At 38.9% G+C, this 23,932-nt stretch overlaps 1 protein-coding gene across 2 annotated transcripts in view; it reads left to right on the top strand.

Annotated features, from left to right (window-relative positions):
- The first annotated feature begins 2,210 nt into the window (after positions 1–2,210).
- Positions 2,211–23,932, top strand: part of LOC149166930 (uncharacterized) — a 30,780-nt gene continuing 9,058 nt past the window's right edge. The window contains exon 1 of one of the 2 annotated variants that reach the window (XM_089432828.1): positions 2,211–2,918. In XM_089432828.1, coding sequence (XP_089288954.1) covers positions 2,607–2,918 — 312 coding nt within the window. In that variant the 5' untranslated portion in view covers positions 2,211–2,606. The remainder of the gene's footprint in view (positions 2,919–23,932) is intronic. The other variant, XM_089432827.1, reaches the window with a different exon arrangement.

The raw sequence follows: 23,932 nt of genomic DNA, 5'->3' as shown, positions 1-23,932 counted from the left end.
GCTTTCAAAGAAGAACGTATGCTGACTTTCTTTCCTTTTATTAGAGAAAATCATTGTGAAAAATTCACCTAAACTTGTGATTTCAATAAATCCGTATTGGATTCTGGACCAATCAAATTAAAAACATTCCAAAAAATCACACTTCAAACTACTCATTTTCAAATTTCCACACTTATTAAATAAATTTTAAATATACCAAAAACAATTTCCATACAACTTTGTAATAAAAAAAAAAATTAGTAAATACCTTAAAATAAAATAAAATTCAAACTTACTTTTGGAAAACTTCTAAATGTGGTCTACCCTGCGCTACTGCTACTATAAAGTATCAAAATTTTAACTTATTATCATATACGTATATTCTAACGATGTCTACCCTGGGCTACTGCAACAATAAAGTTTCCAAATCTTACCTTATATGACGTATATTTTAACATCTGTATATGAAATAGGTGTCTATTAAATTTAAGTATTTATATTTGATAAATGTAACTTACACCTGATGATACATAATTTGTAATTTAAAATTTTAGCAAATTTAGATTATGATAATGATAATGATGGTGGTTAATGTCTGTTGAAACCAAACATTGGTCTATCGGACCTAAAGAAATAAATTATTTATTTTGATTTAATATTTTATTCCTATTCTCAAAAAGCTTGGAGAGAAGCTTCGCGAGGTCACTATAATTTTGACATTGTAAAAGGCTAGGAAGGTCAATATTGTAACAAAGATTGTGAAACTGAGATCTAATGTGGTTATATGTGGGGCATTCTAAGAGGAAGTAGTTTTCAATTATTTAAATTAAATTATTTAATTATATTTAATATATTCAAATTGGAATTCAACACGTCATTATAAGATAAAAGAGAGTTAATAAATATTTTGTTTAGAATAGACGATGAATTTTTATCTAGTTATTCTTAATGTAAAAATAAATTTATATTTTAAAAATATTTAAACTATATAAATTTATTAATTTGAAATTATAATTATATATTTATTAATATAATTATAGTAATTTTTAAAATCTATAAAAAAAAACATTTTTTTGGATAAAATTTATATAAATTACTCATTTTTGGTTTTCAAATTCCATAATCATGGTGTAGTTTTATTTGAATTATAGTTTCACCAGAGTTTCCAGCACTTTTTGAAATTTCAGAATCAATTATTTGGTGTAATTCTTTTGTGTTTTGGTGTATTTATTTTATTTTATTTCGACACTACAATATAAATTTTAAATGAGATTAATGAAGAAATTTTCAACCAATTTGATTATATATATTTACTACACAATTCTGTTATAACAAACAAGTTTTTTAAATTTGGACCACCAGCAGGGTTATGTCAGGTGGCGTGGTTTTCCTATTTAACAGTGATGAGTCATCAGATGGCTGTCCTCACTGTTGGTTTGACCCCTGAGTTGATAGGTTTTACCACCTTCGGAAAAGAAAAAAAAAAAAAAAAAGAATTTCTTAAATTTGGATAAAATTTAACAAGAAATATCTCAAAAACAATACAATTTTTATGAAAACTAAGTCCAACCATTTTGCTAAATTTATTTAAATAGTAAATTTTTAAAATATCTCGAAATCCATAAAAGCAAAGTTGAACAATTGAATTGGCGGTCTACTATATTCCAAAATATTCCATAAATCTCCTGCCCATAGCATTCCAAAATGTTCCATAAATCTGCAATCTAATATCAAATTTTACGAAAGTCCTGTCCTACTCTTCCCGGCGTTTTTTCTCTCTCCCGATCTCAACGAAGCTTCTTCCGGACAGCCCAACTACAGCCTCTCTTTATCCTACGGCCGTAAGCTGCATTGGTCCCACTTCCAACCGTTCTCACTTCTCAGACATGGCGGAATATATTGTGATCTGAGTAAAAGAAGCCGGTCAATCCCTGACTTTTAAGTGCTGGAAAGCCTCCCTTTAATTATTCGGACTCCTTTAGTAGTTATCCGTGGTCATTTTTCAAATCTCCTCTGCATCCTATTTTAATGTACTCATCGCTGATCCAAACCAAGTCGTTGGCTTTTAACCCACCCCGTTTTTAAATATTTCAAATTTCAATAAAAAATCTGTCAGCAACCTTATCTCTTGACATAACATAGATGTAATTTTTATCCATGAAACATAAAACAATTCAAATGGAAAAACATTTTACAATTTGTTTTTCAACCATGGATGGTTTTCTCAGCCTTAAAGGCAACTGGGCAGGTTCTGATTGGTGTAACTCACATGCGCCCCACAAAATAGTAATGTCGGTTGGACCTCAATAGAAATATGTAAGGACGACTCTGATTTCAGTGACGCGCCAGATAATATGATCTTCCTTGACTATTCTGCAGTCGGACGGGATCAGCACTTTTGTCAACATGGAAAAAAAATGTAAAGTCATAGACCACGATCAATAATCTGCAGGTTAAATCCACTCCGCGTGTCTGAGATGCAAAACTTCATTTCAATTCGAATGAATCCATGGCTTCCAGACACTCTGATTCGGATACAAGTGGTAGCGGAAAACCACTTGATCCAGAGGTGATTTATTTCTATAATTGTTGTTGGAAGGGGTAAAGTTAGGTCTGAGATTTGTACAATGGCGAACATGATAGCTAAATGGCTGCAGGACCCAGTAAGAACGTTGGTTTTGATAAACTTCGCAGCGATTATGGAGAAAGCAGACGAGGCACTGTTACCTGGGGTATACCGCGAGGTTGGATTGGCATTACATACTTCGCCCACAGGGTTAGGATCTTTGACTCTGCTGAGATCATTAACACAGGCGGCTTGTTTTCCCGTAGCAGCCTATCTGGCGGTTCATCACAATCGAGCCCATGTGATTGCTCTTGGAGCTTTTCTGTGGGCGTTTGCCACATTTCTTGTCGGGATGTCTACTACTTTTTTACAGGTACCCTCAAAATTTTTATTCTCCGTATATGTTCATAGGCCATATGTTGACATTAATGATTTTCTCTGGATTATAGTTCGGTCCAGATTCTAGTCTTTTTCTTTTCTGCGTTATATTCTCTTTGTGGGGGGTGGGGGGAGCGAGGGGGTGTGGGGGAGGGGGGCGGCGCGCGTAACTGCCCAGATTTGATCAGTAAGGAGGGGCTGTTATTTTACTCTGTCTTTAACTTACTTGCAAATGGATGAATATTTATTTTGGTGGGAACTGCCCAAATTGAGAATTAGTAATTGATTACCCTTATTGGGGTTTTTGATAATTGTTCGGACTGTGAGTTATGGAAAGGATTTTGATTTGTATGTAATTCTATTCACGGTGATTTGGTGAACGATTTCTTTTAACATAGCAAACGGTGACTGTTTTCTTTTGGGTTTATGATTTTGTGGATGTCATGATCAGGTGGATACTACCTCCGTTCTGTTTATCGCCACTTATTTGATTCGATCAATGTGGTCTTTTATTTACGACTCGAGCGGGACATTGTACCTGCTGCCCACCTATCAGCAAGGCATCCCATGGAAACCAGCCTTCAGTATTTTGAAATGCCTGTTTTGAAGTGCTTCCACATGTGTTGGGATCGTAAGCTGGTTGTGTTTGCCTTTGCTAGTTATTTGAACCAATTGTGAGTAGGGATTAATCACGACATTTACTCACAAGGAAAGATTCTACAGGGTTTGTTCTTTATAGTACGGGGAGACTTTTGAGCGCTTTTATACTGTCAGGTGCCTGATTTCTTACGAAATCAAGGGGTTGTATTATTGCCCCAATAAACTGGCTATGTATAAGTAATTTTCCACCCAACCATAGGTATCCAGTGTATAAACCATCTCCAAGTTAGATTATGAGGCCAATGAAGGAACAAGCTACCAGCTTCTCAATGTTAAATACTTTAGATCAAAAAATTGTAAACACACACAAGATATCCAAGATTAAGATAGAAAATCCCCTTTACTTCTCTTTCTGTTTTTATCTTTTAAACATAGAATAAAAGAACCAACAAGTAAGACATAACAATAACTCTGAAACTAAAACAGTGAGTGTGCAGGTAACAAAATCAGAACTTAATATACAGTAATAACTGCCTTTGACAGTATTGGGTGCAAACAGAGAATTTCATAAAAAAGTAGTCATTAATTTAAGCGTTGAGGTGCAAACCTTTTTTCAAGTTTTTGTACTATAAAAAAAGATTTGCACCTCAAGAGATTTGATCCTGCTCAGCGCACTTGATAGATCCAGGGTTAAGATGGATCTAAGTTGGTGTAGTTACACAATCAACTAACTTTTCGATGAGTGTCCATTGTGGACAATACTTGAGGATCAATTGGCCACTGTTGTCCATTAACATCAATTCCCTGAAGTTTCAGATTATAATAAGGTAATAATTGAACAGTAGGAGTACACACCATGCGTGTCTCGTGCCTCTATAATGTGTCCAAATGCCAAGATACCGCCTCCATGGTCTGCTCCTTCCACACAAATGGCGAATACTTCTGGCGCTAATCCCTGAGACAGGATGAACATGCTGCCCAAAACCAAAGAAATCCATCCATAACCCTCTCTGGCTTTGTGAAGTCATCAGATTTGTTGAAGTTGTACCCAAAATAATCTTGGCAGAGCAATTGTTTGTTGCATATTAATCTACAAATTGATCATAGTTTAAGACATCAGACACATGCGATAAAGAACACGATTCCTATCACCAATTCACCACACTCCAGAGTCAAGAGTAAAGGCAATAATGATTAGCAGTGCAACCAGACTCTGAAATTTGATTTTTGCGGAAAAACATTTTAGATTCGTACAAGAGGGTGGTGAGGTTAGTGACCCTTCAGTCACTCAGTGCCAATGAATTTAAGAGCAATCTTCCAAGTGTCAAAATCAATGGTTGTATCCTCAGGTGTAGATTATAACCACTTATTCCTCCAATCATAGGTGAATCCCTCCAAGTGCAGTGTTGCAAAATTGACCATGTTTTCTTCTTTTTTGTGTTCATTGGAAAGTATCTCTAACTTGTGAATCCAGTTCCTTGCATGGACTTTCCCTTAACCATCAAAAGTTGGGATTTTTATTTACTGGTTAACGCCTGTTGAGGACCTTGTGCTGCAAGCCCCTTGGCATTAAACCTTTTATTCTTTTTTGTGTTCATTGGCAATTGTGTCTCTAACTTGTGAATCCAGTTCCTTGCATGGACTTTCCCTTCACCATCAAAAGTTGGGATTTTTATTTACTGGTTAACGCCTGTTGAGGACCTTGTGCTGCAAGCCCCTTGTCATTAAACCTCCTTGAAGATCAATGAATTTCTCGAAGGAGAACTCCCTTGGAAACTCTGTTGGTTTAAGCATGTAGGCTCTACAGGAATCTATCATTGGATCTTTATGACTTCACTTTTTGACTTTAGTTGGACATCTTTATGGTAAATACAAGGGCCCCTGTACTGGCCTCTCCACAAGTTGAGACCTATGTTAGGAGTGCAGAAACCTTCTCCAATACAATGCTTCCGTCTATGCCTAAAATATTCTCCGTTCTCAGTACCTCCAATCTGTCTCAATGACTGAAAACTGGTGCTTTAGTCATGTCCTCAAGGCCTGTCATCATGTCATGCATTGAATTTGTAAGTTTTTGAATTTAAGCCTTATATTTCATCTGGGATGTTGACAACATCTTCAAAACACTCTCCACAGCATTGTCTGCATCGTTTTTCAGATATCAAGCGCCACAGCTTGATTTTATAACACTGTTTTTCTGATTATTTTAAGCAATTGGCAGGTAGCAGACTGCTCTGATACCACTTTAACAAAATTGAAATATAATGGAAAAATATTTTTTCCTTATTTTTGTTTAAACAAAAAATTACATCACCAACAAGTAAGACATAACGCTAAATTTGAAACTAAAACAGTCAGTCTGAAAGTAATAAAACCAAATCTTTATAGTCTGTAATAACTCTGCCCAACAGTACATGAGGTAAAATGAGGTAAAATGAGACTTTCCTGAGAATCAGCATAGATCCATGCCAAGCCTAGATCTATCAAGCCCCAAGAGGGGTTAAAAAGGCTTTTACAAAATGCGATCATCTCAATGCCCCAATCCCCAAGCAGGTCTGTTCATACAGAGGGATCAAAAGGGCTTTTAAAAAATGTGATCATCTCAATGCTCCAATCCCCAAGCAGGTATGTTGATGCTTAATAGATGCAAGGCCTGTCGGTTGCATGCCATGTCTGCATCTGCATTTTTTCACTTGATGGGATGGTGGTGCGCCCTTTTTATTTTAGTTAAATTTAATGTGGTAATTTAAAAAAAATTAATGTGGGTATCACTGATATCATCTTCCGACATCAACATTACCCACGTTATGGGATCGAACTAATACTCGGCTATAGAAACTTCTCTAAGTGCAACAATTTTGGTCTCTAATTCTCAGGTCCAAATTCTCCTAGAGCAGCATGCATACCACACTCGGCCCAAAATAGTTTCTCAAGGCTGAACGTAACAAAATAATCTGGGAACGTGCCCTCCTTTAAGGTATAAGCCTTCAGTGGCTTACAGCTTCAGCCTGATCTATGCATCATCTACAAGCTGTTCTACCAACCAAGCTTTGACAGACTTCCCTACCAACCAAGATCTGATGACTAGCCATCTTATCACAACAAACTGAACACCTTATCCTTTCCCATCAAGAATGCTAAATCCCCTATAAAGAGAAATAGATTGTGGATTGGATTTACAATGTAATTTGTGCCTTTAAAAGAGACCAGTACAACTTTCTTTCTACTAGTAGTGTCAAGTGCCTTGAAGTTGTAGATGTTAGGATCCTACCCAAACCCTTCTAGTTATGGGGATTTGCGAGTTAGTTAATTATTGTATGGCGGCTAATCTCTTTGAATAATTGGATCATCTCCAATATGCCAATCCATTGTGGACCATCAAGGGACTGATCGTGCAACTTGTATCCCAAATCCCGTGAAACACCTCCAAATATGGTGTCAACATTTTTTGGAGTAACCTTGAAAGCTAACATCTCGCCCATGGCCCTCAAAACATCAAGCAATTGAAGCAAAACCTTCAACCAGGTCCACTCTCTCCTTCTAAAGAATGCTCTAGAATTGTCCAAGCAAAGAATCTTGTCAAAGCCATCTCTTTCTTTTTGAGACAATTCAACAACCCTATCCTGATATTCTTCAATACTCCCATCACTTGCAAGCTTGTATCAATAAGTAATTCCACAATAGGTTTTGAACCTGTTTCCATGGCATCCCACCATACATGCTTTGCATATGCTGCCTCAAAAATAGAAGGCTCCTCCAACTTCTTGATGGTATTGACCAACACCATAGGATCAACAAGTAACTTGTAAAGGCCTCCATCTCGCGCACCTCTACCCAAAGTCATGATACTTGCTAGACTACAATCACTGATAGTGCACTTTGTTTTTCAAAAGCAACTCTATATCAAGAATCTGTCATACAGGAAACTAAAAAAATATTTTTCTTCAAATGAGGAAGAAACAAAACATCATTCAACTGAAGAACATCACTTGATGGCATCTAGAAGGAAATGGAGCCCACTCCTTTCATAAGATAAGTAGTGATCTGTAAATTTTTGTGGATATGCCAATGCAATAGTTCATCACAACAGATCCTACAATGTACTAAAAACTTTTATTATGTAGTTTATTACCTTCGATATCATATATATTATTATTAGTATAGTGATCAATTTATTGAAATAAATTGAAATTGAACTAAAAGAACAAGCAAATGAACACAACATCCACATAAATAAACACAATATGTTACTAGAGAAAACCCAGCTAGAAAGTGAGGCCTGCGCTTTTCTCTCTTTTTATTAGTTAAGAAACGCAATTACAAAGAAAGGGGCAGTGGCTATGCAGTTTCCCTAGAGATTATGACCTAAATGGCTGCTACAAAATTGGCTACCTCCTTTGTTATTCTTCAATATTTGGCTCCTAAATGCTCTACTCAAATATCGGACGATAATGATACTAAAAGAATGGAACTCAAATTTTCTCATGCTCAAATTCTTCATGGTTTTGGCCCAAATCCTAATGGGTGCAAAACCCCTACCTTGGGTTCCATGCCAACAAGTGACCCTTGTGGCGCTTTACCCTCCAAACCCCGAACCCTAGGGATTGGAGTACCTCCCAAGCTACACAAATCAACACTCCCTCTTAGCAAGGGAGGTACGTCCAAGAGTAGGAAGTAACTCGTCATCGTCATCATTGCTCGCAACACTTGCCCAACTCCTGCATTGACAATTGCAACAATCCTTGTTTTGTGAACTATGCCCTTCTCAGAAGTGTCGTTGTCACTTGAAGCATCTTGCTTCTTCTTCTTCTCTTGTATCACTTTCCAATCTCTCCATGATTCCTTCTTGGCAGTTGTAGGAGAACCCTTTCTCTCCACTGACCACACGCTCTTCTTGGGCTGCAAAGTCTCCCTCTGAACCTATAAGATCCCTCTCGAACTCGACTCCCTTTGAGTCTCTGGAACCTGGACCTTCTTCTCGGGAAAGTGTACCTTCTTCTCGAGAACCTGTGCTTGCCCTCTGAAGCCTGCACCTGCTCCTGCTCCTGCTTCTCTGGAACCTGCACCTGCTCCACCTACTTCTTTCCATCATCTACAGGCTTGCCCGTCAACCTGTAGAGACCATGCTTTCTAAATCCAAGTACGATACTAGTGGAGCTAGAGCCTCTAGGCTTGAGTCTTACCTTCCCATCCTGGAACAATACCTTAAACCCCTTCTTCTCGATCATCAAGACAGAAATCACGCTATATCTGAGTCCTGGTACGAACAGTACATCCTGGACCCGCATCACACGTCTTATCTCCATCCTGAATGGCACAACACCCGATCCTTGGATCTCCAACTGACTCTTGTCGCCCAACACCATGTGCAACTTCGAGTCCCATTCATCTAGAGTCTCAAAAACCTCCAATGACTCTGTCATATGTTTCGTCGCACCACTATCCACGTATCATCCATCCTCATTGATAGTACCCTGTGAGAAATGAGAGATCATAGCAAAGTCCTCCTCTTCAAATCTCTTGGTAAGATCATCTATCTCAGCATAAGTGGCAACACCGACGACCTGCTTTCCTTTCTTCTTCTCGTCATCTTCCTTCTTCTTCATCGAACATCTTGACGAAAAATGATCCATCTCGCCATAGTTGAAACACTTGACCTTACTCAAGTCCTTCTGCTTACCCTTCATTCGTGTTGCAAGTGCCACGTCATCATCGAAGGTCTTCTTCTTTGGATGAAGATCCTCGTCTTTCAACTCTTCCTGAATGAAGTCGTTCCATAGCATATTCTAGTCTGGCAACGTCTCTCTGGCAACAATTCCTTTGATGAAGGGCTTCCATTCCTCGATGAACCCTTTCAAGGCAATCCTCACCATATCTCCATCTGCAATAGTCACACTGACAAAGGCAAGCTCATCTTTGACCTGAGATAATCTCGTCAGATACGAAGTCATGCTTTCGCCCTTTATCATCTTCGTGGACTTCAGCTTATCTTCCAATACCAATACCAGGTTCTTGTTCTTATTTTGGAACAAATTCTGAATAGCCATCCACATCTCATGTGCGGTGTTCTTCCTGGACAAATGAGGTATTAGGGCATCCTTCACACCATCAAGGATGATCAATATCGCCCTCGTATCCAAATCCTCGTACACTTCCAGGTCCTTCGAGTTCGGTGGCTTCTTTATGGCTTTCTCGGCGAACTCCCAGATCCTGTTGACTTGCAAGATCAACTTGATCCTTTCCTTCCATGCATTATAGTTGGATAACCCCTCCAACCTGTCCTCATACCGGATACCAATCTGCAACTTCGACATTGTCACCTACAATGTGACCAACTCCCTCTTAAGCTGTACTTCGCTATCCACAACTCTGATTCACTGACTTCCAAAGTAGCTTAGACACACTCTGAAACCTTGTTGAATTTCCATGATCTTAGGTCTAGGTTAGAGTCTTAAACTGACTAGCACTACCAAACCAAGAATCTCAACAAGAACTACTTTGCACCATGGAAAATATAAAGCAGTAAATCACATGTACACAAGTATACACAATTTTTAACAAATATTGTACAATAATGTACAACCCAATCTTCGTTATATTAAGCCAATTCTGAATGATACAACAGTCTATGGTATACAAGATACAATGACAAACTTCGTTGCGCAGACTTGATGTCGTATCTTGTCCTGCCGAACCTTTACTTATGTACTGTTCACTAGTTGCCCCTTAGTCATTCAAAGGACAACACATCGAGACTCCAGGAGGGCTGCAACCGAACACTGCTGCAAGTCACTTCTATATCATGTACACGGGTTGATCCAATCTGCTCTTTCGGTAGGCCTAATCCCGTGCTCCGTATTGCCAGGCTAGCAGTCACCTTTGTCCATCAAGGTGTTGCACTTCGACACTAATCTTCACCCAACCTTCAACTCCTCTTTGTCACTTCAAGATACCTTGTCTAGGGCTACTTTGGGCTATCAACACGCTGCCCTCCACTAGACAATGATGCCCAATCCTTCACTGCAAAATCTGCACCGATGAAGGTTCACGATCACCCAATCACGCCTCCAAATTGGCTCCCACAGGCTGCAATACTTTGATCCAAACTGGTCAACAAAACTGTGACCTAACATAAAACACAAATGCTGCTCCAACTCATTGTTTAAGGGTCTTCTTGACTGCTGCAACTCTGGGTTTGGTTAGGGCACTAAACGCAGTCCTAATAGCCCTCATAAAAATATTGTAACAATCCTCCTTTGGTGCAGATTCCCTTCTCCAGCAAGCCCTTAGCTCCACGCTGCCTAATTTTTGCTACAACACCCTTGAATAGGCCTTACGACCCTTCTGTCTTGCCTAGAACAGGCCTGCGTGGCTCTAGGGCCTGCGGCCTCCCTAAACAGGGATCTCCACCCTCAAAACATCCCTTAAAACAGTCCCTAAGGCTGCGGCTTCTCTAGCAAGGGTACTCGACCCTTCTCTAGCTCTCGGTCACCCTAAAACAGGCTTCAAACAACCTCCTTCTCCCACGCTGGTTCTGCCTCTCCCTTGCTGCGGCTAACCCAGAAAATACCTTGCCTTCACCGAGTTATTCACTTGTGTTTTTGTTGCACAAAGGATGAGGAATAAGTCCTCCACTCCACCTCTATATATACACATAAAGAGGGCTCCACGAATTCATTTGAAGAGACATGTCTTTTGGACCAAGCCCACATGACTCGACTGTCCATAATTAATTGTCAACTTCAAAAATTCATAACTTCATTTCTAGAGCTTCAATTTGAGTGATCTTTGGAGCGTTGGAATTGGTATGCCAAGCTATCACCTCAAATTTTCTCATGCTCAAATTCTTCATGGTTTTGGCCCAAATCTTGATGGGTGCAAAACCCCTACCTTGGGTTCCATGTCCACAAGTGACCCTTGTGGCGCTTTGCCCTCCAAACCCTAAACCCTAAGGCTTGGAGTAACCTCCCAAGCTACACAAATCAACACGGGTTCATTGTTGCACGACTGTGTGGTAGTGCAACTTTGCATTTGCTCACAAAGGCTCAGATGCAAACCACCGTAGAGTGTTTGCAACCTACCATATTCAACTGGAGCGAGGTTGTAGTTGCCAATCTGAAGGGGCAACTAACCAGGGTCAGAACAGGCAAACTCAAAAACTTTGGGTATGGTGCCTTTGTTATTTCATTTGCTTTGGAGCGGATTCCTCTTCTGGCTCCACAAGTAGTTATAGAGAGAGGAGGACCTCGTGACCCTTGCATGCTGAAATGGGTTACACTTATGGCACACCATGGAGGTGGTGAAGGACCAATGATCAGATATACTCTTGACTTCTTCGAGTGGTTGGAAAATCAAATCATCATGATTGAAGATTTTCCGTATGCAGGGATGGACTACACTGATATTGGGTTCACTGTTGCACGACTGTGTGGTAGTGCAGCTTTGCATTTGCTCACAAAGGCTCAGATGCAAACTGCTGTAGAGTGTTTGCAACCTACCATATTCAAGTGGAGTGAGGTTGTAGTTGCCAATCTGAAGGGGCAACTAACCACAGTCAGAACAGGGAAACTCAAAAGCTTTGGGTATGGTGCCTTTGTTATTTCATTTGCATTGGAGTGGATTCCTCTTTTGGCTCCACAGGTAGTTATAGAGAGAGGAGGACCTCGTGACCCTTGCATGCTGAAATGGGTTACACTTATGGCACGCCATGGAGGTGGCAAAAGACCAATGATCCGATATACTTCTGACTTCTTCGAGTGATTGGAAAATCAAATCATCATGATTGAAGATTTTTCGTATGTAGGGATGGACTACACAGGAGATCCGAACATGCCACTGCTTCTTGGGATGTAGTGGGGTGACATAGGTAAAACTTCACACTTTGGTTGATTTTTGAAAATTTTCATTTTTTGTTATTTTCCAGCATCCAAAATGATCATGCAGATGTGGCCTCAATGAGACATGCTAGATTACGTAGATATGATAGGCGTGGTGAGCAGCCAGTAGCTCCCACAGTGTCGAACCTGGATACGACAGAGACACTGATAGAGATAAAGCACAACCTTTAGAGGTTGACCTTGGACATCCTGGATGCTGCGATAGATGATTTGCCTCTCCGCTACGAGAGGCATGTTGCAAGTGTTCCTGGACCTCTTAGCCGTTTGCTATGATGAGTAGCACATGCTACCATGATCATCATCATGTGTAGTCACTAGTCTGATGGCTAGATTTTTTATTTTTGATGATGTATCAGCATGTTCGAAAATAAAGGCCACGAGGTCTCATGTATTTGGATGACATTTTTGCAAGAACCACACTTTCTACAGACACTTATCTCTCATGTCTTTGGATGACATTTTAGTAAAAACCACACTTTCTACAGACACTTATCTATTGAAAGTTACTACTGTTTCAGTCTATCTTGTACAATATATGGATGAATATTGCATTTAATTTCTTTACAAATGTTTTATGAATGCCAATTTGACACATAATTAGGCAATGCGTCAATTAATGTGTTTAAATTTCTTGGAATATGTTGATACTCAATATAATCAAATTCTCTTTCCAAGAGACGAACCCGAAAAATGAATTCCTCAACATCGAAGCACTTCTAACCGAATAAACACCATTCAAATGTAATACTATGAGTTGCGAATCTAACCTAACGATCAATCGACGAATGCCAAATGAAATGGCATCAAATAATAGCTCAATCACTGCGCTATATTCTGCAATATTATTCGTTGTTTGACCAAGGCATATCCCATGAATAGAAACTAACTCATCTGTGGGCGAATAAATGACCCAGGTTGTGGAAGACAAATTCCGAGTACTACGACTAGTGCCATCAGCGAAGCCAATGTAAGCTTTTGAGGGAACACCAACATATGCAAATCAAGTGTAACACAAGATAAGCAGGAGAAGTAGTGAAAAATCGTAAAAATTTGCTAAAACTTGCCACACGTAAACTATGGTACAGTAATATACAAATTTTTCACTGAACAATCTAAGCATAATATCTCTTTAGGTAAAGACCATTTATGGGCTTTCCCAAAGGGATTCCATCATAATCAACCAGTTCATAGGCCCCTTTTGCCAGTGCATGTTTTACAACATAAGGGCCATGCCACATGGGCTCAAACTTACCAACGCCTAACTTATCGTGCTCTTGATCATAGACCAAGACTAAATCACCTTCTACATACGAACGAGGTTTGACATTTTGATCATACTGTGCTTTAACTCGTTTCTTTTGGGCCTCGCTAGCTAATGCAGCATCACGACGAGTCTCATTGAGACGTGCTAAGTACAGGAAACATTCTTCTTCAGCAGAAGTGGCTAGTAATAATTCAATTGCCAGTTTCAAAGATGGTATCTCGCATTCAATTGGTAGAACTACTTCCATGCCATAAACGAGCTGGAAAGGAGTAAAACCTATCGAAGTTTTTGTTGTGGTATGGTATGCCCACAAGGCTGGATAAAGCATTAAATGCCAATCTCGTTTATGAGTCTCGATAATTCGTTTAATCATGGTGGTTAAGACCTTGTTAATGAATTCTACTTGGCCATTTGCCTATGGGTAATATGGAATAGAACTGTCATGACGCAGGCCTAACTTTGTGGTAAGATCAGTCATCATATAGTTTCAAAAATGACTACCATGGTCTGTGACGATGGCTTGTGGAACTCTGAATCGAGCAATCACTTGATTGAACATGAAAATCAATGTTGTTTCACCATCATCCTTATATGTGGGCATCGCCTCGGCCCATTTCGTAAAATAATCTACCGCAAGGATAATGTACCCATGCCCCCCAGCTGAGTGAGGGTTACATGTAAGGAAATTGATGCCCATTTAGCGAAAGGATTGACAACAATGATTGGGTGAAGAGGAGCTAGGTGTGCACACATTTTTCAATCATAGATTTGACAATTATGGCATTTCCAGACTGCAGTGATACAATCTTTAAACATAGAAGGCCAAAAATAGCCCGCGCGCAGGATCTTTTAAGCAGTGGCAAACCCTGACATATGACCGCCACAAGCTCTAGAATGGCAGTCATTTAATGCCTTTTTGACTTCCTCGTGAGTTAAACATCGTCTGAAGATGGAATCGACACCACGACGATAAAGTGTATCGCCAACAATATTGTATTGCTGGGATTGATACTGAATACGACGATGATCAGTTTGACTCAATTTTGGCCGAAATGTCTGGGTCTGAAGATAAATGATGATATCTCCATACCAGGGATCTAAAGTACTAATTAGAAAGAGAGATTCATCTGGAAGAGAATCCTCTGCCATGTTTTCCGTTTCAGTACGGGGAAAGTCACATAATAATTCAGCAAATACTAATGATTTCTTAGATTTGGATTTAATGAATTCCAAATCAAATTCCTGTAGGATGACTATCCATTTGGAATACTTGCCCCCCAACAATTGTTTGGTAAGAATGTAAACCATGGGGTTGCAATCGGAAATCACAATAGTTTTGCGCAATAGAATGTAGTGATGGAAATGTTGGACAACTTGAACAACTACCAAGGCCAATTTCTCCACATGTGCATATTTTGCTTTAGTTTTGGTCAAATTACGACTTAAGTAATATATCACATGCTCTTCGTTTGATTCGTCTTCCTGAACTAGAACCATGCCAATGGTGGCATTGGACGCGGCTAAGTATAAAAAGTAGTCTTAGTGATAATCGGGAGGATGCAACAATGGTGTATGGGTCAACACATATTTAAGTGCATCAAAGGCCTTTTGAGCCACTTCATCCCAGATAAATGAGATGCCCTTTTTCAAAAGTCGAGTAAAACCTTTAGTCAACTCGACGTAGTTCTGGATAAATCGACGTAGAAAGTTTGCCTTCCCTTGCAAACTTTGGAGTTGGCAGATTCAAAATAGCCTCAACCTTCAACGGATCGATACGCCTTCCTTTGAAACGACAAATCCTAGCAATCAACTAGATTGCACACAAAAAACACACTTGTGTGGATTCAAGCGAATATTGTAATGACGACATCTGATAAAGATTGCTCTCAAATGCTTTGGATGGTCTTCTCGTCTCAGTGAATGAGCTGGCAAGTCGTCGAGATAAGGTTGCACAATATGCTTGATATCGTGAAATGCATAAGACATAGCCCATAGGAATCGTCGACCAATAAGGATAATAATAAATAGGATTGTTCGTTAACCATGATAAATCAGGTAAATCTAGGATTGCAATAAACGATAATTGTCGGTTAGGGTCTGCGGTAAATTTTGATAACCTTGCGGGCTGGGACTAACCCCTGGAGGAGGATATCCTGGAATAGTCTGTGCAGTTGGAATTGGAATTCCACCATGGTAACTAGGTGAACCATACCAGGTTGAGGTTGAATAGAGACTTGATAAGTATGACTGGGGTATGGTTGACTTTGAAAACGCTGAGCTTGACCCATTTGACCTAAGTAATATTGCCCCTGTATAGGTTGAACTTGCAAAGGTTGACCTTGAATAAATTGACTTTGAATAAAGTGACCTTGAAAAGTTGGGTTTTGGAAAGTTTGACCTTGGAAAGACGGACTTTGAAAAACTTGCCCTTGAAAAGTTGGAACCTGATAAGCTTGACCTTGAAAAGGTGGAACCTGATAAGCTTGACCTTGAAAAGGTGTTTGCACTGTTCCAACAATGGGTTACTCGATGGGAATCTGAGGTATACACTGACTTGTAGGGTCGGTTTGATAAGTAGAAACCTGAGGGATTGCTTGAATAGTTTGAGGAATAGATATTTGAGGGGTAACTAGAATAGTCATTTGTGATACTCCTGGGATAGGTGTCTAAGGAGAACTTGGAATCGGCTGCGAAACAAGTGTTTGAATAGGTGTCTGTGGTGAACTTTGAACAGGTTGTTGAATTGGTTGTTGAACAGGTGTTTGAGGAATTCCTTGGACAGGTTGTTGAACAACTGTTTGAGGAATCCCTTGAATAGGTTGCTGGACAGGTACGACAATACTTGGAACAGGTATTTGAGGAATAGGTTGTCCAGTAGGCTGAACAGGTTGATAAAGTGGCACTTGTGGAGCAATTGGACCATACTGTTGAGTAAAAGCAGGATTCCAAATAGTGTTCGTCCTAGGGTAAGGAGTACCAAGCAAAGGTTGATTTACAACAGGTTGACCTAGATTGGGCTAAGGTATCTAACCATAAGTTCCGGTAAAAGGTTGACCCCCAACAATAGGTTGTCCTCCAGGTGGAGGATAAGGTGGTTGCCCCCCAGGTGGGTAATAAACACCAGTTGGGGTTACTTGAGGGTTACTAGAGTTACTGAATACCATATGAATTTGTTGGTCTGATGCTGTAAGCACTTCAGGCATGGAAGTCATGCTCTGAACAATAGATGTAGATAAACCAGATGACCAAGTAGAAGGTTGGGGAGAAGAAGCAACTCTTGAAAAAGTCTCAGTAAGTGATTGGTATCCAGGAGGAACTGATGGACCACCATACAATAGTGATTCCAGGGAGCTGGTAAACATAGATGAATCAATGGGTTGGCTCCCAATAGGAATTTCTGACATAGTTCTTTCTGGTGAATAAAAAGGAATGTGTGGCGGTGACAAATTCTGACCTAAAAAACTCAAAGTGGTAGAATACCAAGGGTCAGGTCAGAAAGGAGAGAAAGGAACTCTTGGGTCAAAAGATTCACTACCAGTAAATGGAGAATGAGGTGTTTCTCTCTTCGTTTCCAGTAATATCTTCAATGCTAATTAACCCAAGAGGTAATCCAGTTGTAATTATCAGCTTCCTTCGACATGAAGGTGGCCCAGGAGTAGGAGCTAAAGCAGCCGAAGGTGATTGAGGTTGAGAAACTTTAGACTCAGGTTCTTCTTAGTTCTGGTTCAGTTATTTCAGTGTCCGAAACTCCACTGGTATCAGATTCAGTTTGAACTACTTCGGTAATCTCTGGACCAGAGTGAACTAAGCTTGATTCTATTTCTTGCATTGGATTCACTTCGATTTCTACTGTCTCAGATTGTAAAACTATTGATGTTTCAGGTTCTTCTGAGGTTTTAGATCCTGTTGACTTTGACCTTTCAGTTTTTATCTTTTCTAATTGACTAGGTGTGTATTTAGGAGGTTTACCTTGCATTCTACGTGATTGCCTTGGTGATTAAGCCAAGATGAAAATTTATCACAAAATCAAATAATATTCACAATCCAATCCTAAGGTCTCTAAAAAGTAAAAACAAACAATTTAACACACGCTAAAAAATCTAAGGGTTCAAACCATGCAAACAAGCTTTTCACAGCAAGCTCACTAGTTGGTGATGAAATCCAACGTCGTAGAGATCAAAGTGAAAAGTGGCTATAGATAGAGTGGGTGGAACCAGTTATGCTGACAACCTGCTTAATGTACACGATTTGGTGCAAGTAAACTTCATTTATGCCATCTCAAATGAAGAGTACCCTCTAGAAATTTCCAAGTGAGTCTAACCAACATTTGTTCCAGGTACAACGAAGACGTCCCCTCCAACGTCACCTTGGGCATAAACCCTAAAAATATGGTCACTAAGGTTACCACTTAAAACAATTCTACTTGGGGGGACAGTGGCAGATCAGACATACACGCAAAGGCAGAGTAACAAAGCTCAATCCCCTTGAAAGTTCCTCAACATGGTTAAACTGAGGTTTACTTCCAAGTGACTCCCAAGTACCTTTCAACGTCGTTTTTAGTACGTGTAAATCGCGCTACCGTAGCCAATGATGGGGTCGATCACTTCACTAGGTCCGATATGATCTCATGCTTGACTCCTTTATAAATGGAGCTTCCTAGAGCAAAATTGTAGTAAATGGATTTTCCTCCCTATCACAAGATTCTATTGTTTGTTTGTAGCTTTGGAAAGTTCACTCACTTCCCTATTCCAAAGCCCTACAACCTAATCTACTGTAGGTGGAAAAGAGCCCTAAAAATAAAAAATTTCTAGGTTGATTTTATTAGCGTTGATTTTAGGAGTTGTTATTTACTCAGAGTTGATGATGTGAAACTGATGAAATTATGACTTGACGCAAATCCTAATGCAATCGAAAATGAAAATGTAATCTTTTCGTTTCAATGAAAAATCTATCTGAAGTAAGGAGAGAGTCTTTCACTTTTTCAACTGAAATATAAACAAAAACTCTAACCCCCACTATATTCCTTTTCCTAAAATGCAGCTATCCAATTTCGAATTACCCAAATATTGAAAAATAACTTCAAATTTTCATTTTTCCCATTAACACAAAAAATCAAGAAACTTCTCTTTTCATACAATCACTCAGAAATTCAAAAAATGCAACAAGAAACCAATAATCACTAAAAATGAATTTTCCCTAATTGAATGCTATAAATTCACTTGCGATAAAAAATACAGTTCATGAACACTTCAACAAATAGAAAGAAAAATGATTTTTCATTTCAGAACAAGCATAAGAAGTATTTTCATAAACAATACCTAATCTTGTAAATCATTCACTTTGATACTCAAAATAAACTTTTGCAAAAGAGAAAACTGGACTCAAAGCCTGATCTAATCGACAAAAGAAAGATAGACAGTCAACACAACAGGACCAACAAATCTCTCTTTTGATAGGTCGACCATTCATCAGACGAGACTCTACCCTAATTTGCAAAAACAAGACCAATCACAAGCAAAACCCAAAATAACATTCAGTCAGACTGACAAACACTCACAGGAGGTTCAAACAAGTGTAAAACAACAGGAAAAAACAAAAAGTTTGGATTTAAAGAGGAAATAACTAAGTTTAAAAAAAAATTCCAGGTATGTGTGCAGGTTTTGGAGTAAACTAGTGAGCATAAGCTGTGTTGCTGAAAGGTAAAGGCGCAGAAGTGCGCACTGTGCCTAAAGTCTAAGTGCGCACAATGGGGAAATTAAGAAAAAATAAAAAATAAATCAAATCCAGCCCAAAATCCAAATTTATAAAATTTCTAGACACTCAAGGAAGGCTTGTGCAGCAGGTTGAAAAGATGAAACAAGGAAAACTAATGGGGATTGAGACGGTTCCCCAGCAGAGTCGCCAATTTGTTATGTGGACTTAATCTTCTTGTGGACAAGAGCGATCTCCCTAGACTTCAAAGAAACCTAGTAACAAACAAACAAGAACAACTACCTTTCTCTAGAATTTGATTGACTGAAAGAAAATACAATGATAGAGGCCTCTTACTGATTTAACAAAATGATTGATGAAGTCCCCTTCAAAGCTTTTGACCATTCACTTCTCGATGCTTTAGAGTTCCTCTCGTCGCTCCCCACAACTTCTCCATAATGTCCTGAAAGAGATCTGCATAGACAGAGACAAACAAGAGATCAAAGCATCCAACATATAATCAAAGAGATAAATGGACTAATTAACCAATTATATATCATAAACTGATCAATATGCAATCAAAATCTATGTAGGTGATCAAGGAATCCTACAAATTATATCAACAAAGATGTAATTGAGAAAGAACAATTTCTTTTATTCTAATAAACTGGAGAAAAGTCTTACAACCACATAGCTTTGATGTTGCAAGTCCCTTCTACAATCTCCAACCCTTTCCCTTGCAAGAATAACCTTCCAACCTAATCTCAACAACATAAACCTACTTCCAACAGTCCTCTCCCAATCCTCAGACCTGTAGTAGCTTTATAGGCCAAGAATAGGAAGTTATGGATCCATTCTTCAAGGGATGAGATCCACTAATAGTGGGATAGGAGCTCCACAAAGGAAGGGGTGTTGCTCCATGATGGGAGGGATCAAGACTGAATAGTCTCCCAGTCGAAGCTTGTTGGTTGGGATAGATGCTACAAAGAATGCTTCTAGACTTTACTTTTTATTTTTACATTCGTTGAGTCATGTTCGCAGGTCACAGTGTAAGACAATGCATACTTATACACAACTTTTAATGGTCTTCTCTATGTATGTGTAGAATTTAACTAGGGAATTGTGCAGGTAGCCAAGATAGGGTTTTTGTATCATGGGATCCAGGAATTCCACTTTCTTTGGGATGATTTAGATTCTAACTTTGCAGGGGAATGTCTTGGGACACATTTGTGGATAGCGAAAGATCCAAACCGATGGTCATTTGCCTAATGTGACAAAATGACTTGTAACAGTGGAGGACCTCATTTTCAACGTGATTTCCCAAAGGCTTCGTCAAATGTGATACATAGGGAAGGAAAAGAACCATCATTAAATACCAAAAGCAATCATAGAATCCATGCAATAGTCAACAACAACTAGTCAGAACACTAGTCCATTGTAGTGGAGTTCTCAGGTACTATTAACATCATAAAACTCAAAACTTTATTTGATATTGGAGCTACTGATAGTTTCAATTCATCATATGCATTAGATAAATGTGGGTTGGCAGCACTCAAGCAAAAAGTTTTCAGACGGGTAGAAATGGCTTCGAGGGAACTCTACTCCGTAGAATCAAGTGTTGAAGAATGCAAAGTTGATATAGGGGTCTGTTAGACTAAGTTAAAAGTATATGTCACAACCCTAAGAATTTATGACCTCGTCATAGGGATGGATTGGTTAGAAGCTCATTAAGCTTCGGTGGATTGTTATGGGAAAAGAATTCTCTGCATAAATGAGGAAGGTGAATCAATCCAAATCAAGGGTATTAAGAGGAAGGTATCTTTATGCTTCATCTCAGTAATGCAAATGAAGCGTTGCCTAAGAAAAGGTTGACAAATATATGTAATAAAGGAAATAAGCAAGGAAAAATGATCATACCTAGAGAAATATCCCGTGTTATCCGAATTTCTAGATGTTTTTCCAAAGGAACTACCAAGATTACCTCATGAAAGAGAGCGTGACCTCACAATAGAATTAAAATCTAGGAGAAAACCAATTTCTAAAAGACCCTACAAAATGACGATTCCATAACTTCAAGAGTTACAAATTCAACTCAAGGAACTATTGGACATAGGACACCTTTGACCCAGTATTTCACCTTGGGGTGTTCTTGTAATTTTTTTCAAGAAGAAGGATGTTTCCATGCAACTATGCATAGACTATCGAGACTTAAATCGAGCTACAATAGAAAATAGGTATCCAATCCCTCAAATTGATGACCTCTTCAACCAAATGAAAGGGGCTTCGTTATTTTAAAAAATTGATCTACGACCAGGTTATCATCAATTAAGAATTAAAGACAATGATATTTCTAAGACTGCTTTTCGAACATGCTTCGGGCATTACGAGTTCACGGTGGTACCATTTGGATTGCCTAATGCACCAACAATATTTATGAATCTTATGAATAGCATTTTCCGCAAATATCTCAACCATTTTGTACAAGTCTACTTAGATGATATTCTCACCTACTCCAAAAATGAGCGTGAAGAACATTTGTGGATAGTATTATCTTGCCTCATGGAGCACAAGTTATATGGAAAACTATCCAAGTGTTCATTCTTTCAAAAAAAGCTTCATTACTTGGGTCATATTATATCTGGTGAAGGGATCTCAATAGATCTTGAGAAGGTAAAAGCAATCATGGATTGGCCGATACCGAAAAATGCGCATGAAGTGCGTAGTTTTATAGGTTTAGCTGGACTATCGAAGGTTTGTAGAAGGGTTCTAAAAAATTGCAAAGCTTATCACAACTCTCCAACATAAAGGAGTTAGGTACAAGTGGACCGATGAATGTCACATTACATTCTTTGAGCTTAAAAGATTGTTGACTAGTGCACCGATCTTGCGAGTACCTGACATGGACAAAGACTTTACTCTGTGTAATGATGCATTCAAGCAAGGATTAGGTGCAGTATTAATGCAAGATAGAGGAGTAATAGCATATGCCTCCAGGAAGTTAAAACCTCATGAAGAACTCTACGCCACACATGATTTAGAGTTGGCCGCTGTAGTACTAGCATTGAAGATATGGAGACACTACCTTGTAGGGAGAAGCTTTGTGCTCAAAAGTGACCACCAAAGTTTGCAATACTTGTTTACCCAAAGGGACTTGAATGCTAGGCAAAGACGATGGAGTGAATTCTTAAGTGAGTATGACTTTGGAATTTCATACATTAAAGGGAAGGAGAATGTAGTGGCAAATGCTCTAAGTAGAAGACCAAGGATCTTTTCCCTTATACCCATCAAGGTAGACTTGAGGGAGCGAGTGCTAGAACATCTCTTAGAAGATAACTGGTATTTAAAAGTAAGATCTGGGCTTGATAGTAAAGATCCAAAAGAACCTAAGTTTGAGGGATATGAACTAGAGGATGATGGATTGTTACGATTCCATGACAAAATGTATATCCTTGATAACAGAGATATCTTAAACACCATCCTTAAGGAAGTTCACAAAACACTGTATTGTGTGCAACCCGGTGTAAAGAAAATGTATGCTGACACAAGGAAACTCTTCTTTTGGGCATGTATGAAGCATGATATTGTCCAATTCGTTGCAAAATGTCTTGAATCCTAGCAAGTGGAGGCTGGCCATCGTCACCCAGTGGGTCTCCTGCAACCTCACAACATTCCTATGACTAAATGGGAGGTGATTTCTATGGAATTTATCGTCGGGATACCTCTCAACCCACAAAGGCACAATGCCATTCTCGTTGTGGTGGATAAACTAACGAAAAACTCCCACTTTATTCCCGTAAAAGGCACTTATGAAGTTTTTGACATAGCTCGGGTATTTATAAATGAAATCATCAATTTTCATAGAGTTCCTAAGAAGATCATATTAGATAGGGATACACTATTCACTTCAAGGTTCTGGACTTGTATGCAGTCAGCCTTAGGAACTCAACTAAATTTAAGTATAGCGTATTACCCTGAGATTGATGGACAAACATAAAAATTGAACTAAGTAATAGAAGATATGTTGAGAATGTATGTTATGGACGAACAAACACACTAGGAAAAGTACTTTCCCTTGGTTGAATTTGCATATAATAACAGTTACCACAGTTCAATCAGAATGCCTCCATTTGAAGCATTATATGACAGATCTTGCAGAACACTATTAAGTTGGGATAGGTTAGAGGACCAGTTAATAGTGGGACCATAATTAATTCAAGAGATGGAAGAACAAGTAAAACAAATTAGGCTACGGTTAAAGGAAGCACAAGATAGACAAAATATCTCTGCCGATGCTTATAGGACAGATAAGAATTATGAAATAGGGGATCAACTTTTTATACGCATTAGACCAAACAAAAACACCATCCAGTTTGGAAAAGGAACAAAGTTGTCGCCCCGGTTTATTGGGCCATTCAAAGTTCTGGAAAAATGTGTACCTGTCGTCTATCGTTTTGCACTGCCACCCCACTTGCATAAAATTCATAATGTTTTTCATGTATTTGTACTAAGACATTACATACCTGACAAATCTCATAACCTTTAATGGAAGGAACTGCAAGT

This window comes from Pinus tabuliformis, chromosome 5_1, assembly GCF_031772625.1.
Source record: "Pinus tabuliformis cultivar Carrire ecotype Pingquan chromosome 5_1, CPIR1, whole genome shotgun sequence".
NCBI classification, from domain to species: Eukaryota; Viridiplantae; Streptophyta; class Pinopsida; order Pinales; family Pinaceae; genus Pinus; species Pinus tabuliformis.
Note: the sequence above shows the minus strand (reverse complement) of the source record. Positions and strands in the feature narration are given on the sequence as shown.